Raw genomic sequence first — 17,973 nt, 5'->3', positions numbered from 1 at the left:
GCAGACTGAAATGTTCCTTAGTCTCTGTAAGTCAGGGTTAGAAAATTATTTTATGTGATTAAGTGTTTTACCTACATGTTATATGGACACCACATGTGTGCCTGATGCCCTTGAAGGTCAGAAGAGGGCATCAAATCCCCTGGAACTGGAGTTAAGGATGGTTGTGAGCAGCCGGGCAGTGGTGGCGCACGCCTGTAAATCCCAGCACTTGGGAGGCAGAGGTAGGCGGATTTCTGAGTTTGAGGCCAGCTTGGTCTTCTACAGAGTGAGTTTCAGGACAGTCAGGACTACACAGAGAAACCCTGTCTCAAAAAAACAAAACAAACCAACAAAAAAGGATGGTTGTGAGCCACCATGGGTGCTGGGTCCTCTGTTAATTGAGTTAAATGTTCTTAAACACTGATAACCCCAAAGCAGAGTTTTAAAGACTAAAATGTCACACACATCAGTACAGCTTAGGGGCTGGGGAAATGTCTCAGGGTTAAAGAGTGGGGAGTGGGAGGTTTGCAAACACAGGACCCGAGTTCCAGTCAGAGGTGAGCATGCCCGTTCACCCCCGCTCTGAGACGGAGGTGAGGGCATCGCTAGGGCTCTCTGGCCAGCCAGCCTCACTGAAAAGGTGAGCTCCAGGTTTAGGAAGAGACCAGATCTCCAAGATAAAGTGGAGAAATGACCGAGGAAGACTGCCTGTCTTCTGTGCTGGGAAGACCCAGCACCCCCAAAAGTGCAGATCGCACAATGCACCTTTCTTTATACTTCCGAGTCAACTTGGAAGTACTGGGAATACTGTCTCCAGCACACAGCTCCTAGCTCTTCAGTCCACGTTCTCAGCCATTATGTATAGGACTGACCTGTTGACCACTTACCCCGCTGACAAAACTTGTCTGTGTTCAGCAGGAGTTATCCTTCCCAATGTGATAACACGGATCACGTGTTTGTGTGGGTGTGTGCATGTGTGGGTGTGTGCATGTATGTGCAGGTTCCCTCAGGCTCAAAGGGGGCATCAGATCCCTCAGAGCTGGAGTCAGAGGTGGGTGAGAGCCACCTGCTGTGAGTCGTGGGAACTGAACTTGGGTCTTCCGCCGGAGTAGTGTGTGCTTAGAACTGCTGAGCCATCTCTTCAGCCCTCTGCTGGATTTTAAATTGAGCTGTAATTATTACCAGTTTGAAGTGTGTTCCCTTGGTTTTGAGTCTGTCTTCAGTAGGTCATGCAGAGATACCACTGTCTGCTCGCATAGCGCTTTATCTATTTCTTTAATTTTGAGGTTTTTGATGCAGGGTCCCACTGTGGCCTTGAGCGTGTGATTTACAGATGGAGCGCTGGCATTCCAGGTGTGAGCCACTGTGCTGGTGTTAGAGCACTCCTGTCACACAGAGCAAACGGCATGGTCACTGCTCCTGGCAGCCACTTTCTGGCCTCATGGGTTTGCCTCTTCTGGACATTTTATATAAATGGGCCCATTTAATATGTAACCGTGTGTCTGGCTTCTTTTGGTTAGCATAGTGTTGTCAAAAGCTTATACATACAGCAAACAATAGCATTTCCTTTCTTTGTGACTATTTAGTATAGATACTTTATTTCTTTATAAAATACTATATTCCTTTGTTTCCTAAAGTATTACTATTGATATAGATACATTGCTTTATACATAGAAGTTTTACTTTGGGATTTTTGTCATGTAAAAACAGTACCTAGTATTTTTTAAGTTCTTAGCCTGTGTCAGGTCCTGAATGACTCACTTCCCATAATAGCCCTATACAGTAGGTGCTGCAATCATTCTCATTTTCCGTATGGAAAAACTGAGGCACAAAGATGTGAAGTAACTTAGCCAAGATCATAGTTTGTTAGTGAGCAAGCCAGAATTGAAGTCCAAGAGGAAATACTTATCCTTCTGCACATGAACCTACCTTGGGCTGCCCCAACCTCCTTTGCCAGCCCCACCCCGCCCCCACCGTTGCGTTCCTCCTACTGGTTCATGTGAACTAGTAACTTCCGCCAAGTGAATTATATATTCAGAACAGGCACTCCTATTGGTTGCAAGTGCTTTCTTATTGTTCCAGCAATCTGTTCTTATGAAATCATTTCTTGTTTCATATTACTGGGGGACTTCAGTGGCAGCAGAGCTAAGCTACCTTACCCCTACCCCTACTTACCCAGTAGGAAGAGGTCATCTTCCCTGAGAGCCTTGGTGGTAGAGCTCTAGAGTGCTTTGTTTAGCCTGATGAACTTGCCAGCTAGAGCCATTCTAGAAGCCGACACCTGGGCAGCCCCTAACAAGGCAGATGGAGTATGCTCCATCCAGGATGGAAACTTGACTGGGAAGGGGAGCTAGAAGTGCTAGAGAGGAAAAGCTGGTGTCTGTAATTGGATCATTCAAGACAAATCAGTGGGGCTCCTTCCTGTGTCCCAGCGTTCAACCACAGGGACTTCCTGGAGTTTACATTGTTGTATGGTGACTCTGACTCTGTCCAAGAGACGCTTCTTTGAAGGTAGCCTTGGATGATTAAGGCCAAAAGGAACTGGGAAATTTACATGTACCTCCTGAAGGACTTCTGGGTGGGTGGGTGGGGGTCTCAAGGATCTCAGGTTTGTTTTCTAAAGGATAGTTTTGTGAAAGTCACCCAAATTTTTTGGCTTTTTCAATCTTTTAACTTATTTTTAAACAAACATTTTAAAAAACAGATTTTCCCCTTTCCTGTATTTCAGGTGTGTTTCTTTTTAATTGGTAAGTACACCTGTTTTGCATGGGTGAGTAATATCCCAAAGTGTGGATTATGGCATATTTTATGCATACTGCATTTCCTCCAGTGACCCATGTGTTAAGGACTTGCATCCCAGTGTCCCCCAGTTGTGGGGTAGTAGAACCTTTAGGTGAGTTGGGGCCTAGTGGGAGACCCTTGGGGGATAGTGTGCACTTAGAAGATAGTTATCATAGATCACATTGGTAGCCTGGTCCCACAGAAGCCTGACCTGCTGGCTATCATTAGGATAGCCTGTAATCCTATTGCTTAGGAGGCTGAGGCAGGATTGCCACAAGTTCAAGGAACTCTAGTTTCTCTTTGCCCTGTAAAAGGCCTGTCTAAGGTTGTCCAAGTCCCTCAATGGCGTGTTCTCTGTTCGTGGGCTGTAGATAGTGGGGGCTGAGTGATGTGAAGATAGCGTTTGCTACGATGGTTTCTGTGTGCTCTAATTTTAGCATGAAAGATGTGAGACTCTATTTGGCAAACTATCCAAATAAAGTTAGAGCAAAAAATGAATTTCTAAGGTTCATTTATGAAGTAATTTTATTCAGCTCTTGATTGCATTTCCTGTGGAAGAGCGTGCTTCACACTTGGTGACTGAGTCTCATTTAAAGAGAATGAATGGCCAAATTAAGCGAGTGTCCTTTTGAGCGCTTTCAAGTGCGTGCTTTCCTGATTGGTTTTGTTTGCCTTGTTCAGTAGAGAGAATAATTCTTTGTGGCCAATTTCATTTTAAGAGGGCAATGTTGGGTGTTTTTTTTTAAATATACTTTAAAATATGAATAATTATGTTCCCTTGTTTGTGTTTGATGGAAATTTAGAACTGAAACCTTGGCCCTTCCCCTCTCTGGCTCTACACACTGCTGCCCAGAATGTTCTGGAAAGGTGTGCTGTGCTGGAGTTTATGTAAATCAAATTCTCTTTTTAATTTTTAAAAATGACTTTGCCTTTGTGAAGCAATGAAAAAAGAGAATAAATTAAAGGGGGATTGTATTTTCCTTTTTTAAAAGACAGAACACCCTCAAATGATAATATTTGTCAACAAATGCCTGTACAAGTTTTGATTAAAAAACAAGAAAGTAGGGCACAGTGGTATATATGTAAAATCCTATCACTTAGGGGCCTGAAGGCTAGCCTGGGCTACAAGTGAGTTCCAGGGTAGCCTGAGCTGAAAAATGTCACCCTCTCTTAGAAGATAAAAATAAATAAACAGCAAGCAAGACCCTTGAAGTGGGGGGGACCCTTGGAATTTAATTAGATCGGAGGATTTGCTTCTTTACTAATGGTCATTGTCATTGCCCCTGCAGTTTGGGAATGGCTGTTAAGCTCAATATATGGTTTGACTGTTCCTAAGATACCCAAGCCTTTATTTACTTCATGAGTGCAAGTTAATATTGTATGAAATGGGCAGAGATTGCCAATTGCCTCTTAAATATCATTAAGGAATGGTGAGCAGCTGTTCTTCTTTCTCCACAGAGCAAGAAGCAATGGATTTAGATTATGATGGTGACTAAATACATAATTTCCTAGTATTGGTGGCACTGGGGTGTAAGTTTTTATGACTAAGTGTATGAGAATAAAGGCACGCTTTAACGCGTGCTGTGTAGCTGCTATTCTCTCCATGAGGTCCAGGGAAACTGAGGCTCAGAAAGACTGACTGACTTACTTCCTTACGTTACACAGTACACAAGGGTCCAGAGTTTGAACCTGGACCTCAGAGCCTGTGCTCTTAACCATTGTGTGCTGAGAAGAGGCTGAGCCACGGCCGCCCCCTGTGAGGAACTGCCCCGGGTGGCCCATCACTACACACAGGGATGGAGTCGAGGTACAATGCATGGTTTCTCCAAGAGGTTGTAGAAGTAAGGCTGAGTTCCTGATTTTTATTTTAATTTTTTTCCGATCTTTCCAAATAGGATTGTATGGTCCATATGTGAATTATTTATAATAAGACTGGCAAAACTTGAGTTTTTTTTAAAGTTTCAAAAGTTTCTGTGTGGAAAAACTCAGGAAACACAGCAATGAAGACAGCAAGGTGCAGGCACACAGATGAGGAGACAGTTCAGCTGGTAAAGGAGGATTCGGTCTTCTACATAGTCAAGTAAATGTGAACTCAAGCCATTGTGTGGTCTGAGTGTTTCATAGCAAATTAGAGAAAAAAAAAGATTATAAAATGTTAATTTCTGAGGCTGGCACTCTCATTCCTTTTTGATGGTGTTTTAAAGTAGTAGTTAACATAGAATAATTCATTCAGTAAATAAACAATCCTCTCTCTTGGCACAAATTCATCAAACACTAAATGTTCATACTTCTTTCAGTATTATATTGAGAAAGATATTTTATTAAACTAATTTGCATTAGACAAGGAAAACTTTTATTAAGTGCTTTTGTGTGGTGTGTGTGTGAGAGAGAATGTGTGTGTGGTGTGTGTGAGAGAGAATGTGTGAGTGTATGTGTGTGTTAATCACAGGAGAAATAAGAGCTGTTGAACAGAAATGTTGACTTAGTTGACTTAGTATTTCCTTAAAATCCTGATCCTGAGGGGCTAGAGAGATGGCTCAGGAGAATTCATGCTCCTCTCTTCAGAGGACTGAGTGACTGGTTCCCAGTACCCACATCAGGAACCTCCCAAGCAGATAATTCTGTCTTCAGAGGCTAGACACCCTGCAGGCATCTTACATTCAACCCACAAGCCCACAATTAGACACAGATATATACATATAATCAAAAATAAAAATAAGATCTTAACAACTGTTAATCAGGAGAGACTTATTTAAATTATAAATACTCTGAAAACTTAAATTGCATAGTATGTCTTGTAGCCCAATGTACGTGTGGTGTTTTGGTTCATAAGAACATGTGTCTTGGGCTCAGTGGTTAAGCGCACTGACTGCTCTTCCAGAGGTCTGAGTTCAGTTCCCAACAACCACATGGTGGCTCACAACCATCTGTAATGGGGTCTGATGCCCTCTTCTGGTGTGTCTAAAGACAGCTACAATATATTCATATAAATAAAATAAATACATCTTAAAAAGAAAAAAAAACATCAATTTTTTTTAAAAAATGTCTTTTTTTCTTGTATGTGTTCTTTTATTCGATAAATTTTTTATTTACATTTGAAATGATTTCCCCTTTTCTAGACCCCCCACTCCCCGAAAGTCCCATCAGCCCCTTTCCCTCCCCCTGTTTTCCCACCCAACCCTTCCCACTTCCCTGTTCTGGTTTTGCCCTATACTGCTTCACTGAGTCTTTTCAGAACAAGGGGCCACTCCTCCGTTCTTCTTGTACCTCATTTGATGTGTGGATTATGTTTTTGGTATTCCAGTTTTCTAGGTTAATATCCACTTATTAGTGAGTGTATACAGCATCTTAAAAAATGCTCAACTTCATTAGTCATTAGGGAAATGCAAATCAAAACAACCCTGAGATTTCACCTTACACCAGTCAGAATGGCTAAGATTAAAAATTCAGGAGACAGCAGATGTTGGCAAGGATGTGGAGAAAGAGGAACACTCCTCCACTGCTGGTGGGGTTGCAAATTGGTACAACCACTTTGGAAATCAGTCTGGCGGTTCCTCAGAAAGCTGGGCACCTCACTTCCAGAAGATCCTGCTATACCACTCCTGGGCATATACCCGGAAGATTACCCAGCATGTAATAAGGATACATGTTCCACTATGTTCATAGCAGCCCTATTTATAATTGCCAGAAGCTGGAAAGAACCCAGGTATTCCTCAACAGAAGAATGGATGCAAAAAATGTGGTATATCTACACAATGGAGTACTATTCAGCCATTAGAAACAATGAATTCATGAAATTCTTAGGCAGATGGATGGAGCTAGAGAACATCATATTAAGTGAGGTAACCCAGACTCAAAAAAAAAAAAAAAAGTCTTTTGTTCGTTGATGTTATAGTTCAGAGAATTGAGCATAGGCCTTAGGAATATTAATTAGGTGAGAGCTCTGTCTCTGAGCTGTTCTCAGCCTTTACTTTTTATTTGAGACAGGGTCTTACCACATTGCCCTTGAATTCACTCTTTAGCCCAAGCTGCCTCTCACCTTTCGATCCTCCTTCTTCAACCTCCCAAATGACTGAGCCTACAGGCCGGTACCACCAGCCCACTTAGAACCTGTATCTTTTATGTATGATTATTCTTTGGGCTTGGTACTGGCCTACTTGGGAAAGTAAATTCAATATGCACTGTTACAGATTCATTTAAGTTAATGTAAAGTATTCTTTATTTTTTAAAAAAGCAAAGGCTGATGAAACTTATTTAATCAAAATGTGGTTGTGATTATGGGGTTTATAGTTTAGTGTTTTGTTTATTTACTGTATGTATGTGCCTGGGCACGTCACTTGGTAATGAAATTTTTTTTTTTACAGATATTCACAGTTTTACCTGGAAGAAAGCTTTTGCCGCTATAACATGTTCAACCATCATTTCTTTGATGGAGAGGTAAGACTTACGACCATCATCTCTTTCTTCTGTTATTGTTGATTAACAAATTCAGGAGTACCTTTTCCATGTTGTTATTGCTTTTAAATCATTGTTAGTGCTTATTTTTCCTTTTTTGTCTGTTTTGTTTAGCAGTACTAGGGATTGAATTTAGGGCCTGGTGTGGGCCAGGCAGGGCTCCATTGCTGAGTTACGTTCATCTCCTTCCTGGCTGTTTCTTGAACAACTAGAGAGTCTTTGCTCCCTTTTGCTGCCTTCATTCAGACAGGGTCCTGCCCTGTAGTTCGCCTAGCCTGGAGCTCCCTGTGTTCAGTATGTTGGCCTCAGACATCGGGGGCTCTTCTTGCCTCTGCCTTCTAAGTGTCCACGTTGGCACCCCCACAGGGCTCCATGTGGCCTGGCCTCTATTTACCTTTCCTGTCCTTGGTCTCCACCTTGCTGTTCATGTTCAAGATGCATGGTGTTCAGCTAGTCCACTGACCACAGGGCCTTTGCCCCTGCTGGTGCCCTGGCTTCCTTCCTTTGAGAATCCTCAGAGCTCTGGTCCACATCACTTCCTCCAGCCTCCCCTGAAGTCCTCACAAGGTCAGCTTCCCCTTTGTTTCTGTCCTACCGTAATTAAATGCTTATTTCAGGGCCGGGGCTGTCTGTGGAATCTGTACCTAACCCTTTTCCTTGAGCCTGAAGTTTTGTTTGTTTGTTTTTTTAAACAAAAAGTTAGAGCTCACTGGGCGGTGTTGGCGCACACATGTGTTTGAGGCCAGCCTGGACTACAGAGTGAGTTCCAGGACAGCCAGGGCTACAGAGAAATCCTGTCTCGAAAAACAATAACAAAAACAAAAAGAAAAGTTAGAGCTGGACGTGATGACCCAGGCCTTTAATCCTAGGACACAGGAGGCAGAGACAGGCAGATTTCTGAGTTGGAAACCAGACTGGTCTACAAGTTCCAGGCTGCCAGAACTACAAGCCAAACCAAACAAACAAACATACAAACTCTTTAACAAAGCAGAAGTTGTTTGGGTGGAGGGGCATACTGAAAATGTCACTGAGGAGAGCCGGGTCATACATAGCACTTATGTGTCTGTTCCCAGCTGAAGCTTTTCGTCATGGAGTCAAATTTGTAATTAGCCATACAGTGGAAGCTGCTGGGAGGTTGGTTAGAGGTGTTTGGGAACTACCAGGAATGGTGTAGAAACTCCCCAGAGGTGTGTGCGTGCTTATCAGTCAGTCCTTGTAAAAAAGTGTGACCCGTGTTTAACTTGGCAGTGTCCTTTGCCATGGTAGCTAATGATGGAATGAAAACCAAACAAGACAGCGGAGCTTTCAGGAAATAAGCACAAGTACTGAGTTATGAGTGAGGGTTGAAAATGAGTCTTGTGATGTAGCAAACCTCCTTTTCTACTCATGGGGATCGGTTTGCCTTTGAGATGAGTGGATCTCGGTCAGGAAAGCTACCAATACCAAGGACTGAGATGAACAGAGTTGGAGTCAGGTGTGTGCCACTGTTTCCCACAGGGCATCTTTGGGAATCACTGCATTTGACAACTGGTTGGGGCCGTGTTGAGACGAGCCGAGGTCACCTGACAGTGGACCAGGCACATTTCACAGCTAGGATAGTGGAAGGAGGAGGGAGGAGACAAGAGGTGGACTCTGCAGCCATGCCCAGCTGGAAGTCAAGGCCGACCTGCTCTGTGGACTGTTCTGAAGAACAGAGGTTAGGATGAGGAGTGAGGTCTAGAAGCGTTATGTTGCCGGGACCGATGGGGACTGGTGTGGAGTGGTCAGCATAGCCACAGCCACTGGGGGTGGGTGGGGTGAGGGGTGCAGGGAGCTTTGGGTTATGATGAAGGAAATGGGCTTGCATCCTTGATGCTGCATTGGTGGACTGTGTAAAGTCTAAAGTTCTACTTAACTTTAAAATCTTGTGTTATTTGAATACCGAAGGTGTTGATTTGCACACTTCTTCCTAGTCAGTAGACCAGTGATACTATGATAGATGTACCTCCTGTTAACTGCATTCAAAGCAGAAGCTGATAAATATCCTAGCCGCTGTGAGTTTGGCAGCTACTGGAAACACTGGCAGCCTGGTGGGAAAGTGTGTTACTGGCACAGTCTCCGGGACCAGATGGGGTTTGCCATTTGTAAAACTTCCTTTATTTACTTGCTAAGCATGTACAAACATGTCTGCTGCTTACTGAGTACTCTGATGCGTGTGCGTGCTTACCTGCCGACTGACTCTGCACTTACTAAGCAGGGCTTGGGGCAGCGGACAGGACAGCCACTCCTCCTTGTGTTGGCAGGGCTCAGCACCACTCCTCTGTCATCAGCTCCTGTTTGTCGGACTGAATGTGTAGGTTGTTTTCACGGGTGATGGCTTTCTCCTTTTTGGGTTACTAAATTTAGTTTTTTAATTTAACTATTTGAAATGTGGAGTTGTCTGATAGTGATGGTATTTGAATTTGCAATTTAAAAACCTGCTTATCAAGGAACCCAAAGATAAAATCTGACGTGAGTGACTAAAAGAGACTTAGGATGTCACTGAGGGACTCTGCAGCGGCAGGGTGACTTGGTGACGTTTCCAGTCCTGAGTGAGGCTAGGCTTAATGCATTCTCCCAATAGGATAAAGAGCCTGTCTCGGGCTCTGATTTAGAAGTGACGTTTTATTTGTTACAGGCTGCCCTTGAAGTGTGCAAGGCATTCGTGCAGGAAGAAGAAGGCGAGGGGTTGATTATGGTAACAGACCCTCCCTTTGGTGGCTTGGTTGAACCTCTGGCTGTTACATTCAAGAAGTTAATTGCTATGTGGAAAGAAGGTCAAAGCCAAGGTGCCTTTTTTTTTTTTTTAAAATTACTGCAAAATGAGCTCGTGTTTATGTATCTGCTTCCTGTCAGCACTGGCCAAGCCCAGCACTCAGAGTGTGCAGCTCTGGGTGTTTTTTAAAAGCACATTTGATTTGATGATGACAAACTTCGTGATCATGGGACACTTCCTCCTACCCTAGTCAGGTTTTTTAAATGGCTTCTCAGGAACATGGCTGTAAGATGATGGAGCACTATGAAGCACAACAGTGAACTGCTGTCACTTGTTTAAAAAATACTCAGTAAGTGGCTGCTGTGTGCAGGTGCATTTGGATGCTGAGACTAGATTAGCGAGCTTTGCGGTTCTTAGGTCTCCGAGCCCTAAAGTCTTCCTGTTGTTGTGATAAAGTCCATGATCAAAAGCACCTTGGGCAAGAAAGGTTTATTTGGTTTACCTGTCCTGAATCACAGTTCACTGAGAGGAGCCAAGGCAGGACCTGGGGGCAGGGGCTGACGCGGAGGCCGTGGAGGGGCACTGCCTGTTGGCTCGTTCCCTATGACTTCCTCAGCCTGCTCATGGCCATCAGCCCCGGAGTGGCACTGCCCACACTGGGCTTTGTCCCATATCAATCATTAATCAAGAAAATACCCACTGGCCAGTCTTACAGAGACGTGTGTTGAGTTTGAAGTGGTTTGAGACTTCTCAGTGTTTGGTACAATTATCCCATTAGTCAGGGCATTCATTCCCTTTTAGACACAGCTCTGGCCCATGAGCTGATAATTCGTGAGTGGCCAGGGATGGCCAGGCCACGTAAGTAGTATGCTTCAAGGGACGGAAGTTGAGGGCTTCGGAAGCATGGCTCATTATTAACCATTAGGTATTTACTTACGTGCTACTCATAAGATCACTAATCATCACAAGGAAAGCCTGTGCTTGGTTTTAGGCATGTAGTATTTCCGTTGACCTTTGGAAACGGTCAAGGTGGGATGGCTCAGTCGCAAGCATCCTTTTCTGTGTGACAAGTGCATGTTTGGAACAGCTGAAGTCTCTACTGAAGATTTTAGTTTTGGCTTTAGAATCACTTTCTTATTTTATTTTCCTTATTTATTTATTTTTTCCCCTGTGTGATCTTTTAGATGACAGCCACAAAGAACTGCCCATTTTCTGGATTTTCCCCTATTTTTTTGAATCACGGATTTGTCAGTTTTTCCCGAGCTTCTGCATGCTGGATTACCAGGTACAGTAACAGCCTGTCTTCTGGCGTGGTTGGGGAATGGTTGGGGAATGGAGATATTGCTTGAAGGTTCTCATAAGACTCACCTTTGAGTTTAGTAAATTAGAGTGTTTTGAAGTATATTGGCAACTAAATTATACTGTGTATGGAATAGTCCCTGGTTCCTAGTGGCTCCAACTTCTAGGGTACTTGCTAAAAATATAGATTCTTGAATATACACACTCACAAACAACAACAAAAAGCCCAAACAGTAACAAAAACCCACCCTTGTCAAACAAATTCAGAGAGTATAGCCCCAAGAGAAAATAGTTCCTCAAGTGTCCCAGGTGACCACGGGATGCAGCTGTGTGTTTAGTTCAACCAGTCTGTGCTCTCATCAGCACCAGCCTCAAGGACCATCAGCGTGGGTATAGCTTTGTTCTGCTCACTGGCTACAGGAAAGTAAATCACCCTTTCTGGTTGGTGGAAAGTCTTGTGTCCTTTCTCGTGTGTCACTCAAGAATGCTAAGGGCTTTGAAGGGGCATGCCACCCATTGTGCGGTGTCTCAAGAGGCAGAGATGACTGTGTGTGAGTGCAACGGCCCACTGGAGTGAGCATCCTTCCCGGCACTGCTATGGATGTGACACAGGCCAGAGCCCAGGTAGTTCCACTCAACTTATTGCTTTCCTAGGGTTCTAAAGTTAACCAACCCCATTGTCACCATCACTCTGTGTGGCCACCAAGTGGAACTGTTCCTTCTTTTTGCAAAGGCATTTTTCCTTTTGTGATTTCTGAGTAATTGAGTGACTGAAGCTTTTCAGCCCTCAAATTGTAAGCATCTTTACCAGCTGTTGCAAGACAGCACTTGCTCTCTCTGCCCTCTCTCACGGGCAGATGCCATCCTGAAGAATGTTGAAGTGATGCCAGTGAGCCAGGGTAGGGGAGACTGCACCTGTGGCGCTGCTCTGGGCAGCAAGTGTTACAATTTACAGTTTTTACTTTGTTTTTACCCAGTTTAAGACTTTTTGAATTCCTCATTTTCTCTAAGTACCTACTTTCAAAGGTAGCTACATAATCTTTATTTAATAATTTCAAGTTGCTTCCTTAGCTGGCTGTGCTATCCTTTCCTTCCTTCTTATGTTTCTTCTGTCTCCAAGGCACTATAATGAAACTGCTGTAAGCCTTTCTAATGCAAAGCATTTTTCCATGGCTTCCACAGTATAGTCTTTGAAAACTGGGATTATTTTCTCATTTGTGACGGCTTTTCTATGACTGTTGACCCGCATTAGCAGTGTCCTTTCCAGAGAGTGGGTAGTGTGAGCCATTTTAACCTTGACTTGCGTGTCAAGCCTGGCCTACATCATGAGTCCTCCCTTCCACAGCTGTTCCCCCTCCCTTTCAAGCTTGCAGGGTTTTGTTCTGTTGGAGGGAGGGCTGCTTCCAGAGTTGGCATTTGCAATGCAGATGCAGCTGACTTAGTCGGAAGTTTCGCTAACTAAACTGGCTTCAGTCTCCAGTGGCACCTGCTTCCTTTGGAGGAAGTGGTGCCCTCCTAGGATGGTCAGCACACAGTAGGTATCCATATGTTTCATATGAATTGAGTGAGAGAGCATGGACTCTAGTGGGGAGGGGTCTGCTGTGTTTAGTCTCAGCTCAGCTGCTTAACCTCTCATCTTCTCTGTTAAATGACTATGGTGGCAATGATGATGATGGTGGGCATAGTCTCTTGGGGTACTGTATGGGAAGGGGTACCCCAGTCCTTGATATGGAGGCTTACAGAGTCCAGGCTGCCGTCCACAGGATCATCATTCAGGTGATTCCAAGGCAGGGCAGGACTTTTCTCCACCTCAGACCTTAATATTGGTTAGCACAAGTTTCCTGGAAAACAGTTGCATCTGCATGTGCAGAACAAGAATTTGAAATGATGTTAGGGCAAAAGAAGACAACTCTTTTTACAGGGCAGGCAAATGATGATAGTGTAGAGTTGGCACTTGCATGTCATTTTCTTGGCTCGCCTGTGTCATTAGGAAAGGGCTTTGGGGAATAGTTGACAGCCTAAGCTTACTGGAAATAATTGTACAATACACTGTATTATTAAAAAAAAAATGTTGAGGTTAGATCATGTGTGGCTGACTGGGAGTGAAGCAAAAGCCAGCCGCTGAGAAGGAGGAGGAGAATGAGAACTGGAGACAAAACACAGCACGCCCGAGGTCCCGGGTTCAATCCCCCATCCCACAGACAAATCCAAATAAAACCACATGTCCTCTGTCGTCCAGTACAGATCTTTCTGCATAGCTCTAACCCCTCCTCGACCATCACCAAAGCCTTAATAAGATACAAACCACAGCATGGTACAGTAAAAAAGCTAAAAGTACCATAGTCACTGACTCTTATTGTAGGGTCAGGGAGGATACTGTTCAGATAAGAGGAAGGCTCACAGGCTGCAAATCTTCACGACACAGAAGCCACGTGGATATCGTGCTTGATAGGCAGGCGATGAAGCAGTAATCGGCTGTGGCTTTATTAAGGGTTGATAAGGGGGAGGAGAATTCCGATTTCAAGTTAAAAGTCTGAGACCTGGCACTGCCTGGCACTGGTCTTTCCAGAGTGCTGTTTGCCCCACCTATGGAGTGAAGGCTTAGAAGGGCAGAGGGGTGACGGGGCTTCCCTCGAAGTGCTGAGAATCATTCTGGTGTTGTCCTGGAAGACTTGTTCAGAGAATGCAGGCTCACGCAGCAAGCTAACTGTTTAGTGCTATCCATCCGCCCCAGGCTGAGGGGCCAGGAGCAAGGACAGGGAGTGGCAGCGTTCCTGTGGCTAGCACACCCGGGGAGATGGTCTTACACCCATCCTTCCGCTGCGGTCCATTGGCTAGCACACCCCGGGGAGATGGCCTCACAGCCACCCTCCCGCTAGGCCCTCTCTAGGCTTCATCTCTTCCTAACTTGGAACACGCCTTGCATGTCGCTGTTTGCTCTGTCAAAGCTAACCTTTTTATAACCAGCCTGTGTAGGAAGCCCTTTTTAGCTTATTTTTACAGTAGAAAAGCTATTTTGATAGGATTTTTGGGCAATTGTTGAATATTAAAATATGGCAACCAAATTCTTGTTTGTTTGTTTGTTTTGTTTTGTTTGTTTTCGAGACAGGGTTTCTCTGTGTAGCCCTGGCTGTCCTGGAACTCACTCTGTAGAACAGGCTGGCCTCAAACTCTGAAATCCGCCTGCCTCTGCCTCCCAAGTGCTGGGATTAAAGGTGTGCGCCACCACTGCCTGGCTAGCAACCAAATTGTTGAAATTCAGTGTATAACGAAGTCTCAGTAAGTGTAGAGTAGGGTCACAGTTTACATGGAAATTTTAAATCTGGTTATGAAGGACGTGAGGCCGACTGTGGCTGGGGAGTGCTGGCTGGTAGCGCTGAGACAGTATTGAGGCCTTAGTGTGACCCCACAGCACAGAGTCCTCAGAGAGTTGTGCAGATGCTACTGTGGCCTGCATACTGCCTGGGACATAGTGGGTACAGAGTTCGCGCTCTGACGCCTCGGTCTCCGTCTAACTGTGTTCATGCTCGTGTTGCAGAAGACATTTGCGTATGGCTCAAATTAAAAGTTGGGAACTGCAGAGATTTTGTGCTTTCCCTCATTTCTATACAGTACTTCATCACATTAATCAGTTCTGTGGGAGAAATTTTCTGTTTGAAAATGCCTCTCATCATCATTGTGAGTGAGATGTCAGGGATAATGACGGGAACATGGCGGATCCGCTCTAGCCGGAGCGATAGGCAATTTGCAAAATTGTGTTTGCTTTACAGCACTTCCACAGGAGGTTTATTTGTGTGGATGAAGCTATGAAATATGGATGTATGTTAGAGGTACATTAATTTACTCCAGCAGCGTGCGTTTTACATACCATATGTTTATAGTTAATTAGCACAACAAACCCGCATTTAAAAATAATAATAATCTCAATTAGGTTATGCAAAATCGAGCAATCAGCCACCTTCCTGACACACGCACTCTCCAGCTCCTTGGGAAACCATAAAGAAGCTGCCCTCCATCTGCTGCTGGAGCGCAGAGAGTCCCAGGCAGGACACATCCTCCCTCCCACGCCAACTCTCCAGCGCTCCAAAGTTTCAGCAGAGTCTCCTGAGAGGAGTGGCTTTTCTTATGGCACTCATAAGTTTATGTGCAAAATATCTTTTGTTGAACTTAATCAGGTACCACATATATTCTACCCCACAAAGGAATGCACTAGGGAAACATTATAAATTGAAGTCTCTTCAAAAGAAAACTACTTAAACTACCATTTTAGGTTGCTTTTTTTTTTTTAAGTAAAATCCATTTTTGTGTCTTGCCTCTAATAGGTAACATATATTCATAGGATTTTGGAAGTCGGAAAGAAACGTAGAGGTAACCTGGGCTGACTTCCCAGTGTAATAATCCCCTCTGCTGAATTCATGACAAGCGCTCATCCAGCCACACTCGGATGCTGTCGGGGCACAGAGTCCTAAAGCCTTACAAGGCAACTCAATTTATTTAATAGCTCTAATCGTTAGAGAATTTTCTCATATTGAGATAAAATATGCTCCCCATTAACTTCTAACCATTGCTCCTAGTCTATTCTCCGAGGCAATAAAGGATAAGTCTAATTTCTATTCCATATGATACTCCTTCAGTTGTGAACTAGCTGTCAGTTCCTCCCAGTCTCTTCTGAACAAACACCCCCAATTTGTTAAACTATAAATCCCATTCATTGCTATTATTTTCAGTAGAAATGAGGAGGTTTTATCAGTGTCTCTCTTAAAAATGCGGGGACTGAATGCAGGGCTGCAAATGGGACCATAACTAAGTCTTCCTTTGTCGGGATCCTGCGCATGCGTAGAGGTCTCCAGCCAGCCCACATGGGCCAGTCAAGGCCTGGCCGAGGACCTGCTGGCAGCCCATCGGAAACCCTTGGGACTTTTCACTTGTCCCCATCTGCTTAACCTTTTGTCACTGCTGCAGTTTGAGCCTTAGTGAATGCATTTACTTGTAAATCTGGTAACACCGGGTTAAACCAGAGCTGTGCAGAGTCTAGCAGTCCGCCATCAACAGCTTGACAGTTTGGAGAATAAGTGACGCTGAGTGCTCAGCCCTAATGGAACGTTTTTATGTCATACTTTTATGTACTCTTTGAGGGTCTCATTCATGTATACGATGTATTTGGGTCATAACCACGCCTGCTCGTTCTCTCTGCCTCCCCGGACGTGGGCTCTTTATATTAGCATCCTTAAGGTTGAGGAAACATCGTAGACGAAGGAATAAAAAGAATGTAAGAGTCAGGATGGGGAGGTGCGCTGTGAATGCCACTTTCTGGATGTGACGGAACCCAAGCATTCACAAACTCACAGCAGTTAAGATTCCCTGTACAATAGCTGTCCGCGTCCTGCCTGGGTGCCAGGGTGACAAGTGAGGCCCCACCCCTAGCTGAGGAGCTGGTGACAACTGGTGGCTGCTGGATGAGGGAATGCAGGGTTTCTTCAAGGGTGTAATTGCTGGAAGGCTGTCTGCGCTGGATGACCCCACACCCATGCACATGCAGGTAACTCTAATTGGACTCGGGAATGGAAAGATGTATGTATGTATGTACACACACACACACATACATGTCTTTTTAAAGGACATGAAAATGGGTGGAGGAAGCATTGGCGTGGGGTCAGAGGGGATGGGAAAGGGAGTTTGCTTAGGATATGATCAAGATACATTGTATCCATGTATGTATAGTTTAAGAATACTTTTTTGTTTCGTTTTGAGACAGAGTCACTCTGTGTAGCCCTGGCTGTCCTGGAACTACTCTATAGGCCAGGCTGGCCTCAAACTCCCAGAAACCTGCCTGCCTCTGCCTCTTGAGTGCTGGGACTAAGAATACATTTTAAAATTTGTTTTAAGGAGTTGGAGAGATGGCTCAGTGGTTAAGAGCACTGACTACTCTTCCAGAGGTCCTGAGTTCAATTCCCAGTACCCACATGGTGGTCCACAACCATCTGTAATGGGATCTGATGCCCTCTCCTGGTGTGTCTGAAGATAGCTATAGTGTGCTCATATGCATTAAATAAATACATAATACATAATACATACATACATACATACATACATACATACATACATACATACATCTTTTAAAAACTTGTTTTTAAGGAAAGCTCCTCTCCCTATCCTGAGTTCCCTTCCTGTTTGTGCTTCATGTATTTAATAGCCCGCTTGTAAGCGGTCCGTTCCAGCTTCCTAAGTGTATCTTTTGCTTCTCATCAAAAGACTTTATGGCATCGCATCTTTCGTGGAAGTTAGGATCCACCCGTCCTGCGCTCATACATCGTGGATCTAAAGCAATGGTTCTGAAACCTGAGCATGTGAGGAGGGCTTGCTGGAACACACTGCTGGGCCCTACTGCCAGAGTGTCTGATTTAGGAGGTGTAGGTTGGCTAAGAACTTGCATTTCTAACAGGATCCATCCCAGTAATGCTGATGTTCCTGATCACATTTTGAGTATTACTGATTTAAAGAAAGACAAGTAGGTAGGTGGATTCACAACAGAGCAAAAGTCCAACTGAGGGTGTGTGGTTACCAGCTGGAGGAGGATAGCCTTAGGAATATCAGACCTTGCTTGTTGGCCGCACTTTGAAGATAAACACTGAAATCACGGCTTCAGGCATTGAGGGACCTCAGTGTTTAGAAGAGTCGCTGCGGGATAAGGAACCGAGGGCCAAGGGCGGACTCCTTCATCTCAT

At 44.4% G+C, this 17,973-nt stretch overlaps 1 protein-coding gene across 4 annotated transcripts in view; it reads left to right on the top strand.

The window, feature by feature from the left end:
- The window catches only part of Zcchc4 (zinc finger CCHC-type containing 4), a 41,802-nt gene that overhangs the window by 14,905 nt on the left and 8,924 nt on the right, over positions 1 to 17,973 (top strand). For 3 of the 4 annotated variants that reach the window (XM_052198968.1, XM_052198967.1, XM_052198970.1), the window contains 3 exons: positions 7,125 to 7,197; positions 9,872 to 10,022; positions 11,134 to 11,234. In XM_052198968.1, coding sequence (XP_052054928.1) covers positions 7,125 to 7,197; positions 9,872 to 10,022; positions 11,134 to 11,234 — 325 coding nt within the window. The remainder of the gene's footprint in view (positions 1 to 7,124; positions 7,198 to 9,871; positions 10,023 to 11,133; positions 11,235 to 17,973) is intronic. The other variant, XM_052198969.1, reaches the window with a different exon arrangement.

Source organism: Apodemus sylvaticus, chromosome 11 (assembly GCF_947179515.1).
Source record: "Apodemus sylvaticus chromosome 11, mApoSyl1.1, whole genome shotgun sequence".
NCBI lineage: Eukaryota > Metazoa > Chordata > Mammalia > Rodentia > Muridae > Apodemus > Apodemus sylvaticus.
The sequence above is the reverse complement of the archived record's forward strand: the minus strand, read 5'-3'. Positions and strand labels throughout refer to the sequence as shown.